The sequence below is a fragment of the Tachysurus fulvidraco genome, chromosome 23, assembly GCF_022655615.1.
Source record: "Tachysurus fulvidraco isolate hzauxx_2018 chromosome 23, HZAU_PFXX_2.0, whole genome shotgun sequence".
NCBI classification, from domain to species: domain Eukaryota; kingdom Metazoa; phylum Chordata; class Actinopteri; order Siluriformes; family Bagridae; genus Tachysurus; species Tachysurus fulvidraco.
This window is the reverse complement of record NC_062540.1, coordinates 9,601,364-9,620,251: the sequence shown is the minus strand read 5'-3', so window position 1 is coordinate 9,620,251 and position 18,888 is coordinate 9,601,364. Positions and strand designations below refer to the sequence as shown.

At 39.5% G+C, this 18,888-nt stretch overlaps 1 protein-coding gene across 4 annotated transcripts in view; it reads right to left on the bottom strand.

Annotated features, from left to right (window-relative positions):
• The window catches only part of ndrg3b (ndrg family member 3b), a 57,330-nt gene extending 39,469 nt beyond the window's left edge, over window positions 1–17,861 (bottom strand). For 2 of the 4 annotated variants that reach the window (XM_047807057.1, XM_027144905.2), the window contains exons 1-2: window positions 17,000–17,861; window positions 6–89 (exon numbers count right to left, since the gene is read on the bottom strand). In XM_047807057.1, the coding sequence (XP_047663013.1) occupies window positions 6–62 (57 nt within the window). In that variant the 5' untranslated portion in view covers window positions 63–89; window positions 17,000–17,861. The remainder of the gene's footprint in view (window positions 1–5; window positions 90–16,999) is intronic. The other 2 variants (XM_027144906.2, XM_027144908.2) reach the window with 1 other exon arrangement.
• Window positions 17,862–18,888: the final 1,027 nt, after the last annotated feature.

Sequence of the window (18,888 nt, the reverse complement as noted above, 5' to 3'; positions counted from 1 at the left end):
CTCACTTTGTCTGTCAGAAGGGGCTTAATCTCGGTCAGCTGCACATCCTGTAACTCATCCATCCTTGCAATGAACAGCTGTCAAAAGATCTGAGAAACAGGGAGAAAGAAACAGATTAGGAGGAGGAGAGAGGGGGATACAACTTGAATGACAGTAAAGAAATAAAGAGGCGCTGCACTCAAGTAGAGACAGTTCACAGAAATTCAAAAAGATCTTCAAAAAAAAGGATCAAAAAGAGAACTGCTGAGATTAAGTTTACAAATCCAGTTAGAAGTGTATTCATTGTTCAGGGTAATGATGAGCCATTTTTATTGATGATGCTGACCTTCAGTGAAGGCTTATATTAGCCAAGGGATGACGTAAATCAACCCCTCTCTCTGCTGCCACTTGTGCAGCATAAAAATCCATCTTTAAACCAAAGCCGGCATGCTTCGTACAAACTTATAAAAAGAACAAAGGCGGTTCTAGAAGGCTTTTGCAGGATGCCTTTCCCTCTGATTTCTCCTACTGTCATATAGTCTGTCATGCTACGCCAAGATCAGACAATGAGTCACTGCACAGAAAAAAAAGAATAAATCCTCACACATCAAGTATAGGTGTGTGGCTGAGAGCAAAAAAGTGGTAATATTAGGTTTCATTGCTACTCTTTTTCTTCTGTCGACAACAAAATTAAACAGCAACGAGTTTAATCAATCTCGTCTGCTCTCTTCATTATATCCTCCGATCCTCACCGGTTCCCATTTTTCTTCACCATGCATAATAAGCAAAAAGCTATACAGGCAAAGATTTGCCAGTGAGAGAATAACTGCAGTCTTTTAGGCGATGCCGAGTAGAATAATCACTGAGGAACATTCAAGGGTGGCGGGACAGAGAGAGAGAGAGAAAAAAACAACGTTAATATAAAAGGATCATATAAATATAACTAATTAAAAAAAAGAAAAAATTCTAACATTTTTTTTATTGTGCTGCTGATCTCAGCTCATCTGGTGCGCTGATTATTCTTCAGAAACTTTTTAATAATAATTAAATTAAAGGACCACTACGCAAGACACTGAACTGCTCTGCCACAAATTGCTTTCGACGACGAAGGCGATGTCTGTGAAGGACATTTTGTGTTCACAGTGTGCAAGAGCTTTTATCCTCATTGTCTGTGCTTTCCTTAATTCCAGGATCATTCTCCTAATTATGCCTATTACCATAGCTCTCTCCATCCACAGCTGCGTGTCGGGGGATTCTTCCTCGACGAACAAGAAACAGGGTTTGACTGTCTGAGCAGGCATTGCTTAGGAGTTGTTTTTCTTTAACCGGTAGCAAAAACATGATATTTGAGACACTGGTTGAGAAAAATGGGAGGTATTTTCAGTTAAGGATGCATCGATCCCATTTTATTTAAACTGATACCAAAAGCAGGCAGCTTACTTGATAAATCGAGTATGTTAAAGAACATCGCATTTAGCTCTGGTTATGTTTCACTGGTTTAAAGGGAGGCCATGAAAAATCTTTGAGGTTGAGTTCAGCTGTGGTTACTAGTTACTAGTACTAGTTACTAGTACTAGTGGTTACTATTTTTCATGTGGATTTGGCCAGTTATCTGTGACATGCTGACGTTCTCTCTGTGGGGAGATCAAATATGAAGGGTGATGCTTTATACGGCTCTATTTGTGTCTGCCATTTACAGCGGAGTTTGCAGCGGTGGGGTATAAATCATTACGACAGCTCGGATCAGAATCGTAGCTAGATGATTGTGACGTGTTATTATGCAACAAGTGGCCCGTGTTGCAAACAGATTAAAAAATAAATTAAAAACGTGTGTAGCGCAATGTGATGTGGTGATGTTTCCTGTGAGCAGACGTGTATTTCACATACTGTAACCGGAAGGCGTCTTCTGATCGGTAACCATTGTTACAGTGTGTAAGCACTTTTCTGTTCTAATGACAGCGTGGACATATTGACAGCTGATTAGGCTTATGTCTCTTCCTCTACGACACATTCATCATCACACACTAAGAAAATGACACTACGCCATCCATACGCTGTGTGAGGAATTCACTCTAAATTAGCATGCTCTTTGCATATTTAGTTGCTTCCCGTCTAACAGGTTTCCCCAGACTGCTGCACATGTACCCCAAGCATTAAGGAGTCAGCTTGTGAGCGCATGCTCTGAATCTAAATGGTGCCTCAACCCCATTTCTCATGATAATGTGGGTTGTCAGTGTGTCAGTCCATTCATGAGAGACCAATTTACATTAACACAAAAGCCTAAAAGTGGAACACTTCTAGCACATTTATAAAGCTGCAACTCATGATTTTGAAAAACCTCGAGTCTTCTTTAAACTATGCTTTTTAGTTTAGCAGAACAGAACCTGTATGTTGCAAGCTTATCTTCAACTAAAGAAAAAGGACCCACAAAGTTACGAATTCCAAATGAACAGGAAAACGATGCTGACGGTTATTCAGACTTATGGTCGATTACCGACACTATCAACACAGGAACGACAAAAGAACAGCAAATTATAGTAGAACACAAATGCTGGATAGACAAATGCTATTCAGTGCTCGATGGAAAACCTCTGAACTATTAGACTATACCAGAGGTCTGTAACCTTAAACACTCAAAGAGCCATTTGGACCCATTTTCCACAGAAAAAACAAACAACAAAAAAAACAAAACACAGGGAGCCACAAAACCCTTTTGACATCTAAAATGAAGATAACACTGCATTTATCGTTTTTTACCTTTATGGAAAGTATAGAAAAACTGTAGTGTGTTGCATTTATGAAATCAAAAAGTCAAAAAGTGAAATCAAAAGTGCTGGGTTGAAGGTTACTTTCAAATAAAATGTCTAATTGAATCCTCTTAGTATTCATGACATAAAAATTTTAACTTGCCGGCTGCAGCAAACCAAAAATGTGTCTGCTTCTGTGTCGGATTTCGCAAGTCGGCAGTTATGACGCATATTTTGAGCGACATAAAAATTAAACATGGTTTATTTAATGTTACAAGAGCATCGTGATCTTAGAAAAACTAAATAAATAAAATAAAATGAAAATGAATATTTATTTTCCAAATCAACAGGGAGCCGCAGCAGAGGGATGAAGGAGCCACTTGCGGCTCCGGAGCCACAGGGTTGCCGACCCCCGGACTATACGCCGATCAGCCATAACATTAAAAACACTGACCGATGAAGTGAATGAGATTTAATTATCTCGTTTCAGTGGCTCCTGTCAAGGGGTGGGATATGTTAGGCAGCAGGTGAGCGGTCAGATAGTAAAGTCGATGTGTTAGAAACAAACAAACAAAAAAAAAAAGCATCTGAAAGAGAGCAGGTCTTGTGGGGTGCTGCCAGTAAGCATTGGCTAATACCTACCAAGATTGGTCCAATGAAAGACAACCAGTGAAACAGTGACAGGATCATGGGTGCAGAAGGCTAGAGGAGTGAAGACTAACCCCGTCTGGTGCCCTCCCACAGAAGAGCTACTGTAGCACAAATTGCTGAAAACAGTGAATTCTGGCTATGAGAGAAAGGTGTCAGAACACACAGTGCTCCACAGTTCCTACTGTGTATGAGGCTGTGTAGCTGCAGACCAGTCAAAGTGCCCATGCTGAACCCTGTCCACCACCGAAATGTCCTACAGTGGGCACACGAGCACCAGAACTGGAGCATGGGGTAATGGGAGACGGTGGCCTGGTCTAATGGATCCGATTGTCTTTTACATCACGTGGATGCCTGAGTGCTCGTGTGTCACTTACCTGGGACATAGTCGTTTAACAGCACAAAGGAAACCTAACACAATATTAGGCAGGAGGTTTTTATGTTAAGGCCGATCGGATTATACTCATGAGTTCAGCAGATTTTTGACAAATGATAAAGCCAAAACTAAACTGAGGCAAAATGTAAACAGCCAGCCGGCACATGAATTAGGATTAGAAGGATAATCTGTCTGATGTCTAATAAGCTAGAAATAAAATGGAAGCTTTGCCATTTGAGTAATTCTAATGATGAGGTTTTCTTGTGTGGGGACAGGTAATAAAATGTAGTGAGAATAACCCATAGTTATTTTTGCTGTCCTTTAAAGCTAAATTCCTTAAAAAAATCCTTGGCCTATGACAGAGTATTTACCATCATGAGCAGCTCTGGATGAAAGGTCACTATCTGAGCCCCTTCAGCTAGTGTAGAGCTTTTGGTGAAGCATTGTACCTGATGGAGGATGATCTGGCCTCATTTTTAGATGCAACTACAGTGAAAAACCACCTTGCTGTAGGCACTGTATCCAATATTCAAGAAAGGCCAAACATGTACAGTACAGACCAAAAGTTTTACACACCTTCCAAAAGTTTAGACACACCACCTTTTTAACAGGACAATGACCCCAAACACACCTCCAGGCTGTGTAAGGGCAATTTGACCATGAAGGAGAGTGATGGGGTGCTGCGCCAGATGACCTGGCCTCCACAGTCACCGGACCCGAACCCAATCGAGATGGTTTGGGGTGAGCTGGGCCGCAGAGTGAAGGCAAAAGGGCCAACAAGTGCTAAGCATCTCTGGGAACTCCTTCAAGACTGTTAGAAGACCATTTCAGGTGACGACCTCTTGAAGCTCATCAAGAGAATGCCAAGAGTGTGCAAAGCAGTAATCAAAGCAAAAGGTGGCTACTTTGAAGAACCCAGAATATGACATATTTTCAGTTGTTTCACACTTTTTTGTTATGTATGTATATAATTCCACGTGTTAATTCATAGTTTTGATGCCTTCAGTGTGAATCTACAATTTTCATAGCCATGAAAATAAAGAAAACTCTTTGAATGAGAAGGTGTGTCCAAACTTTTGGTCTGTACTGTAAGTGCAAAGACGACTCAGTTCAGTTAATGGACAGGAATTTCCATGCAGCAGACATCTGAGCTACCATGACTCTACCTACACTGTGCACTAGATACTCTACCAAAACGAAGAGGAAACTAAGCAGTTTTCCGGTCATTTGTAAATGACATCAAGCGTCAAGTGTGACTAGACGTAGCAGAATACCCAATAAATGAAAATGAATTTCTTCACTTTACTGTTTGTGTCAGTGTTACCTTTCACGACCCACAATCAGACAGAGGCGTAATCGTAATCGTAATCGTACATGTTCCCAACATGATCTAAATGACGTAAACGTAAAGTAGAAATGTCTAGCGGAAGCAAAGCTCTAAGTGCTAGCAGACAGAGGCTTATAGCAGATGTGAGAAAAAGAGAAAACAACAGCAAAAACTCCAGTGCCATATTTGCCATGTTCATTCTGAGCTAATGTCTGCCCATTTAATACCAGCAAATCATTCTTACTACCTTTCATAGGCTTTACTCTAAGTAATAACATCTAAATGAATGATTAAAGGCAGGGTCTCCGATATTTGAGAAATGCTTCAGAAAACTGAGTCGGGACGACAAGCTAAACAAAAATCAAAACAAACGTGTAGCCAATGAGCAGAAAGGGGTGTGTCTTGTCAATATGCAGCAGAGAGAGTGTTCAGTGTGCATGTGTGACATTAGCAGAAAGCGGTTTTAACATTGACATGGAGGATAAAAACAAAGAAAGAAAATGAAGAAAGGCTTACGATAAGGCAAGAAGCAGGACGTGTTAATATAGGATCAGCTTTCCAGCGCTGGAGAGAACTGAAGGAGCAGGAAGTTGGCGCATATTCACAGATTGGAGTTTCCCCGAGTCAATAACTCCTGAGCTAAATGCTGTTACAACACAAATAACACCTCTTTTCTATCGTAAAAGACAAATAACACCTCTTTTCTATCGTAGTAATGTAGAGAGGCAGCTACAACCGCGTTTTGCTAGTAACAGCGTTTAGCTCAGAAGTTATTGACTCGGAAAACTCCAATCTGTGAATATTCGCACATGCACACATGCGCACTGAACACTATCTCCGCCCATATTGACAAGACCCGCCCCTTTATGCTTATTGGCTACACGTTTGTTTTGATTTTTGTTTGGTGGCCTAACGCAGTTTTCAGACGCATTTCTCAAATATCGAAGACCCTTCCTTTAATTATAGTAATTATTCACAAGCCCACCTACCATGCCGACTCAACCTATTCCATCCTTAAAACTCTATTTCATCATTTAACTTTTGCACATGTGCACACATATAGAAGAGTAGACGCTCTCCTCTCCTGAAGTCCACAATGATCAGTGCAGCCCGTCTGATTAATGGTGAGCTCGAGCCCATCCTTTTCTCCTCGTCACCATAGTAACCAGGCTGTACGCCGCCGGTGGCATCAGAGAGAAGCATAATTACTCCTCTGAGCGCACACTCTTCACCGTACAGCATTTCAAACCTCAGCACCGAACCTGACTTAGCATCATCACACAAACATGTCTCGGGGCCGCAAGTTAGGGACAAATGAGACGTTCAGGAAGTCTGAAATTAAATGTGCCAAATAAACAAACTTCTCATCCCAACAGGAGATTATCAGGCTTTGTGATAAAGCAACAAGTCGAGTCTCTTATATGAGGGTTGCCTTGTACTTGTACATGCGTAATTACAAAGCTGAATCTAATCTAATCTAATGATGAAGTACATTTAACTATTTCAACAGCACAGATACTTTGGCCTGGCTTAAGGCAAGGCTGCTTGATGTGTAGCAGCAATTCAGTGCATTTACTCTACACACCACACTGCTTTGCGGTACAGTATATTTCCAGCCGACTGTGAAATGTGCAAACTGAACAACACGTTAACGGATTTCATGCGATTGTGAACCGTAATTAGGTTTTACAGACGCACGAGGGATTTTATTTACACTGCTCCCAAAAGTGAAGAGAACACTTGAACATTACCATTTGTAACAGAAGAACACTTGATCTTTCCATTTGTAACAGAAGTGAATTCAGTTCGTTCTTTTCTTTTCCGTCTGTGATTTGTAGAAACTAAATGAACCCTGACAGATATTATGAGCCCAGTCCTTTATATGTTACTGTTAACATCTCCGCTGCTTTCATAATAAAAACATCTTTTTGGCATGTGCAAAATATATTGTTTGAGAAATAAGTGATGAAACTCTATGTATGTGATGAAGTGTATTCTGTTGAATTCGGTGTGAGATGTCCACAGTGTCAACACAGCAGAACCGGTTGCAATGCAGTTAGGGATTTTATGTTAATGTTTGACAGTGTTGTATAATATACAAGCCACAGTTGGGTGAACAAAAAACAGTCTCTTCCGTTCCTGTTGTCGAAACAAACATTTTATCGTTAATGACAAACTTTTTAAAAATAGACTGGAAACGATCTTGTGGACAAAACAAAAAAAAAAAAACTTGTGTCGTCAGAATTACTGCTTATAGCCAAGCAGCAATAGTTAAATTACCTCACTGTAGTATGTCATTTCCTTGTGGAATTATTTATTTTTTTTAAATAAATATTGTGTTAAACCCAAGGCCCATTCCTGATTGTCTCCGGAAGCAGATTTATTTCACTGTCTATAGACAAACATCACCTGAATCCATGTATGCAAGTTTCCAGTTCCCAACTCAATCAGCTGTGCAATTCTCTGAAAATGACTCTTAACCTTTTACTCTTTTCTCTTTCTTTACTTCAATTGAAACACTGATAGTGAAAACAAGTTAAAAAATGAAACACGTTTTAAATATTTCCTGACACATGACAAAAAATACTATGAAAAAGAAAAAAAGAAAAAATTGGCATTCAAAATACAAGACCCCCAATTATTATTCGGACCATTAAAAGTGAAAGGCTTACTTTCCTCTCTGTCTTTCTAAACATGTGGCAGAATGTGTTATTGTCTGATGAGACCAAAACCAAAAGGGGATAAATTCCATATATCCAAAAGGTAACACCAAAAGCCCACAGTGGTGCATGGTGGTGGCAGCATCGCGCTTTACAGCGTCATTTCTTCAGCCAGAACTATGGCTTTTATTAAGGTGGACGGAATCATGGATATCTACAAATGACAGCATGACAATGACTCAAACCATATATCTACAAGTCGATAAATGATCTGAAGGAAGATGAGAGTTTTTTAATGACCTACACAGGGCCTAGACCTGAATGTGGTGAACTGAAGTGGGCTGTGCACAAGAGATGTGCCGAGCCACATTGTGCCACACTGATAAGACTCTTACACAAAAAGATGTGTGAGTGGTGTAAAAATAAAAAGGTGCTTCAACAAAGTATTAGTTTGTTAAAAGGGTTCGCACATTTGTGTAGCAAGGCTATCGTAATGGTTCTCATTTTTCCTCTGAAAACATTTTGGATCGTGTTCATTCATTTATTTCACACTGATGGTGGAAAAAAAGTACTGATATAATTTAACTGGATTTTTTTTTTTAATCTTTAATCACAACAAAAACTCACCTTTTTTTAACAGGGGTGTGTAGAAGAAAGATCCCTTGTATGTATGTACATTTTGTATGTGTAGATTGACATAAACACTAACCTCTGCATTATTGTGCTCACTGACCAGAATCATTCATTCACAGGACACGATAGAACAGTAGTTTGCTTGCAGTGGTGGTTTGTCACTGCATAACGGCGTTCAAGGATATAAAGTGCAGCAGCGACCAAACACAACTCGATGTTTGCAAGTCCATGTAATATTCAACAGATGGTGCTGTAGTCAGGATCACTTTACTAGCACATGACCTACATCACATCCACACATTTCACCCAGAGACAGATGGCCAATGTGCTGGGGTAGTGTGGAGGTAAAACAACTGTGTGTCTGAGGGAAGGTCAAACTCATAGCTACGCTGAGGTCTTTCTCACAGCAAGGGGGATTTATCCCTTCCTCCTTCACGCTCTGTCGATGAGTCAAGGACAAATTGCTCACTTAAAAATACCACTGCATTTCCACTACAACTGCAGACGACGCTGCCAGAATTAGGTACAAAATTCAACCACAAAGCTCTTGTTAAAAGGTGCTTACAATGAAACATCCTTAACAAGTAACCGTTCTGGATAATACAATGCAACAAAAAAAATCCTTCCTTAAAATAGCCTCCAAAGCCAGTCAAAGTAATTATTCATTGAACTTTCAAACAGAACGCTTTGTAATATTAGACTTTCAGAAGGGATCTAACTAGGAGACACATTGGAGAGTATAAACTATGATACGCTCTAAAAAATTCAAATGTCTTTAAATATATATAAGAACCGAAAGTTCCGGAATAGAGCTGGACAGCTTGGCGTCCCGTCTGTGAAGACAGCTGAGAAATCCAGGAAATGGGATGTAAATAAAAATGATTTTGGTGGTTAGAAAGCTTTCATATTTGCGTAAGTTCATGCCACTATCTATGTTGTACATATGAAAGTGTCATGAACTTATCTGTGTAGACAAGATCCAGGAGCTGTGTATTCGTGTAAATTACTGCAGACTGACATCACAGCAAAGCTTATCTACATAGAACACAATCATGCAGTATGCACTTGTGTTAACACACACCCCAGACATTTAAAGAAACTGTTTAAATACAGAAGATAAGGACTTTCACAGGAGATTCAGACTGAATTAAAATCACAGCAGTCACAGAGATGAACGTGCTAACCACTAAGCCACCGTGCCCCCACAGTCAGTCAGAAACAAAAATAGGGATTTCTTTCTTTCTTTTTATTCATTTATTTATTTTTACCAATTTCCTGTAACATGAGCCACATTGTGCTATGGCTAACTTTACTTAGCCTGTCTACTGTGACCATCAGGGAGCAGATTTTCTACTGTTAATTAAACAATAACCTCCATAGAGATTACATCAATTACAGAATTCTGAGATGCAGTCATGCACTTGCAGTAATTTCTGAGTAAAATGAATAAAAGTATGAAAGAATGAAATTCAAAAACGAAAGAATGTTTTTTGGAAGTTACATATATCTGTATTAGACAACACTTTGTTCATACACGTCTGCTGTTTGGTATCTTATGGCTCCGATAACAGAGCTATCGCTTCTTAACAACAGAGCAGAATAACATTCACCAGGCTGATTATGCTAAGAAGGGAAAAAAAAACATCAGATAGCTTCCAAAGAGTAACTTGCCAGGCTCTTAACAAGCTGAGCTGACTCTCAGTGTTGGGTTTATGAAGGCTTTGAAAACCCAGCGAGTATCAGTGAACGACGGAACACTGAGCTGAACAACTGCAGGAACACAAACTCCTTTAAACCTGCAACTGAGAAATGTTACATAAAGCCTAATAAACAACTAACCATTTGTAATGAATAGACATGAGAGCAGGAAGTGATGTCGCAGTTCCTAAGACATATCCAGTTGGTGGGGAAACAGTATTCTAAAGAATTACCAAGAACCATAATCTGTGGGTCTGGTAGATTGATTCAAGGACAAAATGTCAACATGAGAATGTTTCCTCAGGTCACAAACGAGACGAGGCAGTTAATCTTTCCCTTACATATTGAACCAGAACCACAAAATTGCAGCAACATTGATCCAAACCGCACTTTAAAACAGGAGGCCAATACAAGCTGCATGATCTTTCCTAAATGAGTGAATAGTGACATGTTAATGTCTTCCTTTGCTAAACAACCCCAACCAGGTCTGGGTGTACAGTAACGGCACAATACACAATTCAGATGCCTTTCACATTAGCCAAGCAAATATTACACACCTTTCCTCTAAGAAAGTAATTCTAAGCATCCGATACCACTTTCACCACTTCTCTAGTGTAAACACGCACTGTATAAAAACACATCAGCTTGGAAAAAGAACCGTTTCCTAATGTTCTTGTTTAAAGGATACACAAGCAATCCTTTATATTCATATCATTATATATCGTGTTTGTTTGCTTCTTGGGATATTCTTCAATTACAAGCTAATCAATTTGCTTAAAACAGCTTTACATTTAAAATCGGTGTAACTGGAAATGTGAAATTTTAGTTTTTCCACCGTGTCGAATCTTTATGTACATCTGCTGAATTCAGTAGTTAGTTTAAAGTTAAGCTGTGGATTGGGCACTTCATCAGTTGCCCTGCCGACTAACCGAACCAACCTGACTGCCCCTTTAGTTTAGTCTTTGTTTATGTTCAGTAGTTTCCGAACTTTGTTGTATTTTATGAACATGACTATAAGGAACAAACACTGCATATGCAGAAACATCCTAAAACCTGGATTCAAATATCGAAATAATTTTAGAATGAATGTTGTAAACACATCCGTTGAGTCATAGTTTATACGTAGGTTCGTGTGCAGGTAGGTTGTTAACAAGCACTGAAAGTAAAGTGCATCTCCTACCATCAGTAATTACCTTTGTTTAGAAAATATTATCTGTTCATGCTGAACAATGTCTTTGTGTTTAGTTTCATTCCTAATATATACTGGACATGTGTCTAGCTTTGCAACTATGTGGTTGTTATCAGTGCATTAAAGAGCACAATTAAAAAGTACTTGGTGATACAACAAAGAGTCACCATGGTAACCCTTAGAGTCACCATCTCCCCAGGGTCCAGTCTGACATCAGCAGGTATAACCACAATCAAGTGAGATATTCTAATGAAAATTGATTATACCATGACAAATCATCTATTTTTCGCCTTCTGCTACGGACTGATGCCTGTCCTCTGTCCCCTGGAGAACACCGCAGGCTGTAATACTGGGAAATGACATGATCCAAACAGGCAGATGAGCTCCACTGGAGTGGGTGATGTCCTCGACTCAATCCCACCTCTCTTCCTGGCCAGACACCAGAAATAGAAGCTGCCAGTGCAGTGATGGAGGCCGTTGAGGAGCAAAGCAGACAGTAAGTATGGGGAGTGAAAAAACACAGAGCACAAAGCTGCTGCCCAGCGAGGCTGTTGGTATGGGAGATGACAATATCAGTTGATATGAAGAGAGTAACAACAAGCCATGGGAGACATGAACCTGGTTGAGAAAATACACTGCACACAGACGAGCCAGTGTTTGAAACACACTGCACACTATGGGTTCAGGATCCAATTAACGTTAGAGGTTTCAGCATGATGTATTGGCAGACGGACAAGACCTGAAAGCAAAAGCTTTCATATGAATTCAGAACCTACAGTAAAGTGTCACAGTAGCGTATCTAACGTGGAGTCACCAAGCCTAATGTAATCAGGGGACATCAAGTAATAAATTATATAAGCTTGGCTTGGACAGAGTACAGGCAAGTCTTTAACAAAATACCCTGTACATCAAATGCCACAAAGAAATCGATGATTCAACTGGATTTTACTGAATGTCCACTGAGACAGGCAGTGAGAAACAGTCCGCAGGTGGCTTAGCAGCTAAGCAGCCTGCTTTCTCAACATGGCAGCAGGGGAAAAACCCAGCCAGGTGTGGGCTGCATCAGCCAGTGCCGTTCCCAAGCCTGGATAAAAGCCAGCTTGCATCTGCCGTAAAAGCTGAGCCAAATCAAATTTAGATTAATTTCTGTTGCGCAAAATAGTGTTTCCACATATCTGTGTGATGCTGATCCATTAAAAAAAGGTGATTGTCTTCTGTACTTGGCAAAATGCATGAACCTGCTTCAAATATTTCTTACCTATGGTCAGATTGTGTCTAGGGTTTTTGTGTGTAGCTGAGCAGCTGGCAGGGTTTGGGATCGAGAAGCACATGCTGGTAATACATGAAATCTATAAACCAACTGGAGCATGTCATGCTGAAATATACATTTCATATACAAATTAAAAAAGAAAAGAAAAAAAGGTTAATATATAATATTGTAGATCAATACATTTAATGATTTAATGAACAGATCAGATCAAACCTGAAAAAGGAATTACAACCCACAGATTCACAGTTCACAGTTGACAAAGTTTCCAGTTCTAATAATGTAGCTATACTTTCCTGAGCTCTTTATCAGTCTAAAGCATCGACCCATCTGTACGGTGTAGTAAGCATACGTACAGGAGACACAGACAATCACAGGGGCACTTTATGCACTCGTGAGGTGTTTTTTTTTTTCTCAGATTCTCAATTTGCTAAAAAACAGAGATAGACGATGTGATGCTTTTAGATACTGAATGATTAAAGTACATTTTAAGGGCATGTACCAAACAGAGTGATCTGATAACACAGAGAAAGCATGCAAGTGTCCAGAAACAGTGTGAAAACAAACTAAAAAAATGGCACAGCTTACAAAAAAAAACAAGGAGTGAAGAAAAGATATCAGTGATGCTATGACATTTTATCTAGTCAAGGAAATAATACCACACCGAACCAGTCGGGAACTTTGGTTTTAAGCTGATCCTTGTTATGACTTACTGATTCACAAATAGTTTTGTCACTGCTATTCCTCGGCTCTACGCAGAACGCAGTGAGAAGAGCAACAAAATGCTGGAACATTGAAACACAAACTGCTTATTTTGAAAAAATGTTAAAAATAACAATATATAATCAACTCAGCCAATGTATTCAGATTTAAACATATTTAAATACTCACATGCCTGTCAATCTTTTTTTTTTTTTTCCATTTACTGCATAAAAGAAGGCATTAATAAAGGTGACGTGTTTGGTTTTATGTAACATTTTTAAATCCAGGCTTGATTTTTGTTAAGAAGTGCACTTTGTTCAAGTTAGTTTGAAAAGGTACTTTGGTTGTGTCTGTTATTCTTTTCCTTTTAGGTTGGGAAGATGCAGTGAAGCTGACTGCATGAGCTGGGCCTTAATATTCTCTGTCTCAACCTTCCAACCTTTAAAGCTGCTTTGTGACACTGTCTGTATAATCTACTCTGTGACACAACTGAAGTGGGGGGGGGGGGTGTCCTCTGGAGGAAACAGCTAAATGTGAACAAAGGTATCCCTGACCTGACCTCTCAGTTCTATTACACTACAGCTAAAAGACATTCTGAATAGAAATATAGAGCAAAACCTGCTTAACACAATGAACAAAATCACACCGATCATCACACTAATAAGCAGGCCTGCATGAATAAAGGACTCGTGACTTTTATATTTCTATGCCCTTGGGTGTCACATGAGACTTTAACTGAGAGTGAAGTGTGTCCTGCTCAAAGACGTGACCCCACGCTGTACGTGATCCATATTCCAAGCTGCAGCCATGGAGCGTACAGCTCTGCTGCAGCTTCCTCACCCAGTATTTACTGAAAGTGGGTTAGCGGCAATGTATGCAGCGCATTCAAAGAGATGTGTGCGCGTTCACAAACACCTTATGCTTTGTGAATTTCTAACACTATGACCTGCACTAACAGCATGTTTGAGCCCAACAAATGAAAGCCAAATGAATGCAGAAGCAGGCAAATCGTCCATGACATGTTATACGACCAATAATACATACCTGCTGGCACATTTCTCACTGCCACATCTTGAATTCTCAACAGACATAAATACTTCCTTAATACTCCCTCAGAAGGAGTGTGGGCTTCATTAAAGTTGAAATATTTATTACACCTCACTTTAAATTAATTTAAGATTAATCGCCTGATTTCTTATTACGTAGCACTGTAAGGAATTACCGTTAAAGACACATGAAGGCCTCATGTGTAACAGCTGTGAGCATAGCTGTAAGGTGCTTTTCTGACACCACAACAAAACAGAAGAAGATATTTTACAACGCTTCAGCACTAACTGCCTAAAGCACAATTCCTTTAAGTGGGCTGATTTTATCACGTTTCTCACCAGATAATGTGAAGTAATAATAATAATAATAATAATAATAATAATAATAAACAAGTGTGTTTGTGTCGGACAGGCAAGGCACTTTCTATGATGAGTACAAACACATCACGTCAATCACAGGAGCCAGGACAAACGTACAATACTTCAGTCTTATTTACCAATGACACACTTTTTTTTTATTAAACTCAACAGGGTGATGTGAAGCTGATTATTGATTATTTTCCAAAACAGTATATGCTGACATGATTTATTCCCCTTCCATCACAGCAATTTGCTGATGATTACAAAGTTCTGTTTATTAAAACAAAAGAATGCACTCTTCGTCTGTGTTTATAGCTACGTTTAACATAGAGGAACATCTGCGGGACGTTTATCAGTCAGTTTGTTTCTCGTTGTTATCGTTTATGTTATAGTGCTTACACAACAAACAGCCATTCGCTCAGCAGCCTTTCTTTTGTTTCTTAATCACACACACACACACACACACACACACACACACACACACACACAGACACTAATTTACAAAACGTCTGTAAGCGATCTTGTCCACTGGAGTGTTACTGGCCATCTTGAATTTTTCAATTCAATTCAATTCAATTCAAGTTTATTTGTATAGCGCTTTTTACAATAGACATTGTCTCAAAGCAGCTTTACAGAACATAAACATTTTTATTTACTCATTCAGCAAAGGTGCCTGGTTGTATTTATTCTACGTTGTGGTGCAGAATAATGCAAAAGCATGTGATTTGGGATAAACCTGAAAACATTTCTAACATTTCTATGCATCACAATTAGGTTTGCAAGCAAAGATAATAGTTCAGTAATGCTGCATTGAAAAAATAGTACTTATATCTGCAACCATACTTTTTTATATTTATAAAATAAGGGTATATTTATAACAAATATCACTACATATCAAAACCAGCATCAACAATTTCAGACATCTGTGCGACAGCAGCTCTTCTGCTGGATCAGACCAGACAGCCTGAGGCTTGTCTTCTCTCTCCACACACATCAATGTGCCTTGAGCACCAATCACCCTGTTGTCCTTCCTTAAACCACTTTTGATCCCGGGAACACGCCACAAGACACAAGCTTGTTTTGGAGATGCGCTGACGTGTCTTGTACCATCTTCTCCCTACTTGCCAATGTTTCCTTTGAGAACTGACTGTTCAGTTGCTGCCTAATATCTCTCATCCCTTTCCAGGTGCCATTGTCATAAGATAATCAATGTTCTTCACTTCACCTGTCAATTGTGTTGTGGCTAATCGGTCCACAGGTTTGTGAATAAATTAGCAGTTTATAAAAAGTAATGTTATTAATATCACATATTAATGTTTACAATTTGACATAAAGTATGTATAATGTACATAAATTTAAGTATAACATTTATCAAAAACCATCCAGTCCATCTTTACAAAATAAATAATAATAATAATAATAATAATAATAATAATAATAATAATAATAATAATAATAATAGCCTTCATTCCCTCAATTGCTTTTAATGTAATGGCTGATTGATTTTTTTATATTAATAAAATAAATCAATACCTAAATAAATAAATGAGATGGAAATTGTAAAAGAAAACATATGTAAATAATATGGAAAATCTCTAACTAATAAATATGAACATGCTTCCATACAGTTTTTAATATATATATAAGTTTTTAACTTTTGTTTTCATTAATAATAATTAATAAGACAATTCACAATATATATACATATATTAAAACGCATATTGTGAGTTTATTAAAAGATCAGTTTTAAACAGTGATATCAACTTGAATAAACCTGATGTGTTCATTATGTCACATTTTTAACATGAACGTTAGCTTTATGGACACTTGAAGTAAAAGGAAATTTACTGTAAGTGATTTATTTAACTATCTAAAAAGGTATAAAACATATTTTGGAATAAAGTCTTTTAATAATGGAGTTCAAATACAGTAAACAGAACGAGCTACTCGGTTGTCCTGCACCTATAATGGAGATGAGTGACCTTCTGGCATTGAGCCTGTGTGTACAGTGGACTCTGATTAGCCAACTAGCAGCACACAGGACGCGTTTATTTAGTATCCAAACTTCATAAGTTCTTAAAGCGGATTATTAGTATTTAGTGTTCCCTCAATTTCTAAGGTGTGTAATATAAACAAGACATCCACGCTGAAGGTGAAGGTGACTGTTCCTGATCGCTAGCTCGGGTAGAATGACAGCTAGTTAACGGAGCTAACTGTTAGCCAGCTAGCAAAGGTACTGAGGCTGCGGCTCATACATACGCGTTAGGTTACACACTTGCGCACACTTAATGTCTGCGAATTAAATGATAGAAATTGTGAAAAGTTGCCTGAGTAATGAGGAACACTTGAAGATTAAATACTACTCACCGTTCTGTTAGGAGAAGATAGCAGGAGCAGGGTTTAGAGTCAGGCGTGTGAATGTGAACGCTGGCTGTGAGCTCTGTACATCTCCACTCAGGGTAACGGCGCTATTGCTCAAAGAGGCGGAGTCAAGAGCTACCATATGGCTGTGGCTCAACCTACTGTCTATATCTGTAGCTCAACCTACTGTCTATATCTGTAGCTCAACCTACTGTCTATATCTGTAGCTCAACCTACTGTCTATATCTGTAGCTCAACCTACTGTCTATATCTGTAGCTCAACCTACTGTCTATATCTGTAGCTCAACCTACTGTCTATATCTGTAGCTCAAACTACTGTCTATATCTGTAGCTCAACCTACTGTCTATATCTGTAGCTCAACCTACTGTCTATACCTGTAGCTCAACCTACTGTCTATACCTGTAGCTCAAACTACTGTCTATACCTGTAGCTCAACCTACTGTCTATATCTGTAGCTCAAACTACTGTCTATATCTGTAGCTCAAACTACTGTCTGCATCTGTAGCTCAACCTACTGTCTATATCTGTAGCTCAACCTACTGTCTATATCTGTAGCTCAACCTACTGTCTATATCTGTAGCTCAAACTACTGTCTATATCTGTAGCTCAACCTACTGTCTATATCTGTAGCTCAAACTACTGTCTATATCTGTAGCTCAAACTACTGTCTATATCTGTAGCTCAAACTACTGTCTATATCTGTAGCTCAAACTACTGTCTATATCTGTAGCTCAACCTACTGTCTATATCTGTAGCTCAACCTACTGTCTATATCTGTAGCTCAAACTACTGTCTATATCTGTAGCTCAAACTACTGTCTATACCTGTAGCTCAACCTACTGTCTATATCTGTAGCTCAAACTACTGTCTGCATCTGTAGCTCAACCTACTGTCTGCATATGAAGCTCAGAATCAGAATCAGAAAGATCTTTATTGCCATGGATGTTTTCACAAGCGAGGAATTTGTTATAGTGACAGAAGCTCCACAGTTTAGCAGAATGACATATACAATATAGGCAATTTGTATGTACAAATGTACAAGTGTGAGATGTTCAGTTGAAATATACATAGCATAAGTAAATAGTGTGTGAGAATAGTGTTGTGTGTATGTTAAGTGTTCATCAGATGGATTGCCTGAGGGAAGAAACTGTTCCTGTGTCTGGTCGTTCTGGTGCTCAGGGCTCTGTAGCGTTGACCAGAGATGGCAACAGTTCAAAGAGGGAGTGTGCTGGATGTGAGGGGTCCAGAGTGATTGTCTTTGCCCTTTTGCACACTCTGGAGAAGTACAGATATTGGAGAGTGGGGAGAGTTGTGCCAATGGTCAGCAGTCCGGACTATCCTCTGTAGTCTCCTGAGGTCACATTTGGTCTCTGTAGTCTCCTGAGGTCCCACTTCAGGTCCTGGGGGATTGTGGTTTCCAGGAATCTGAATGACTCCCTGCTGTGACAATGCTGTCCATGATGGTGAGTGGGGGAGAGCAGGGGGGTTTCTCCTGAAGTCCACGATCATCTACACTGTCTTGAGCGTGTTCAGCTCCAGGTTGTTGAGACTGCACCAGACAGCCAGCCGTTCAACCTCCAGTCTGTAGGCAGACTCGTCACCGTCCTGGATGAGGCCGATCAGTGTGGTGTTGTCTGCAAACTTCAGGAGCTTTATAGAGGGGTCATTAGAGGTGCAGTCGTTTGTGTACAGGGAGAAGAGCAGTGGTGAGAGGACACAACCCTGAGGGGCGCCAGTGCTGGTGGTGCGGGTGCTGGATTTGAGTTTCCCCAGTCGCACTAGCTGCTGCCTGTCTGTCCGAAAGCTGGTGATCCACTGACAGACATAGGAGGCACGGAGAGCTGGGTTAATTCAGGCTGGAGGAGTGATGGGA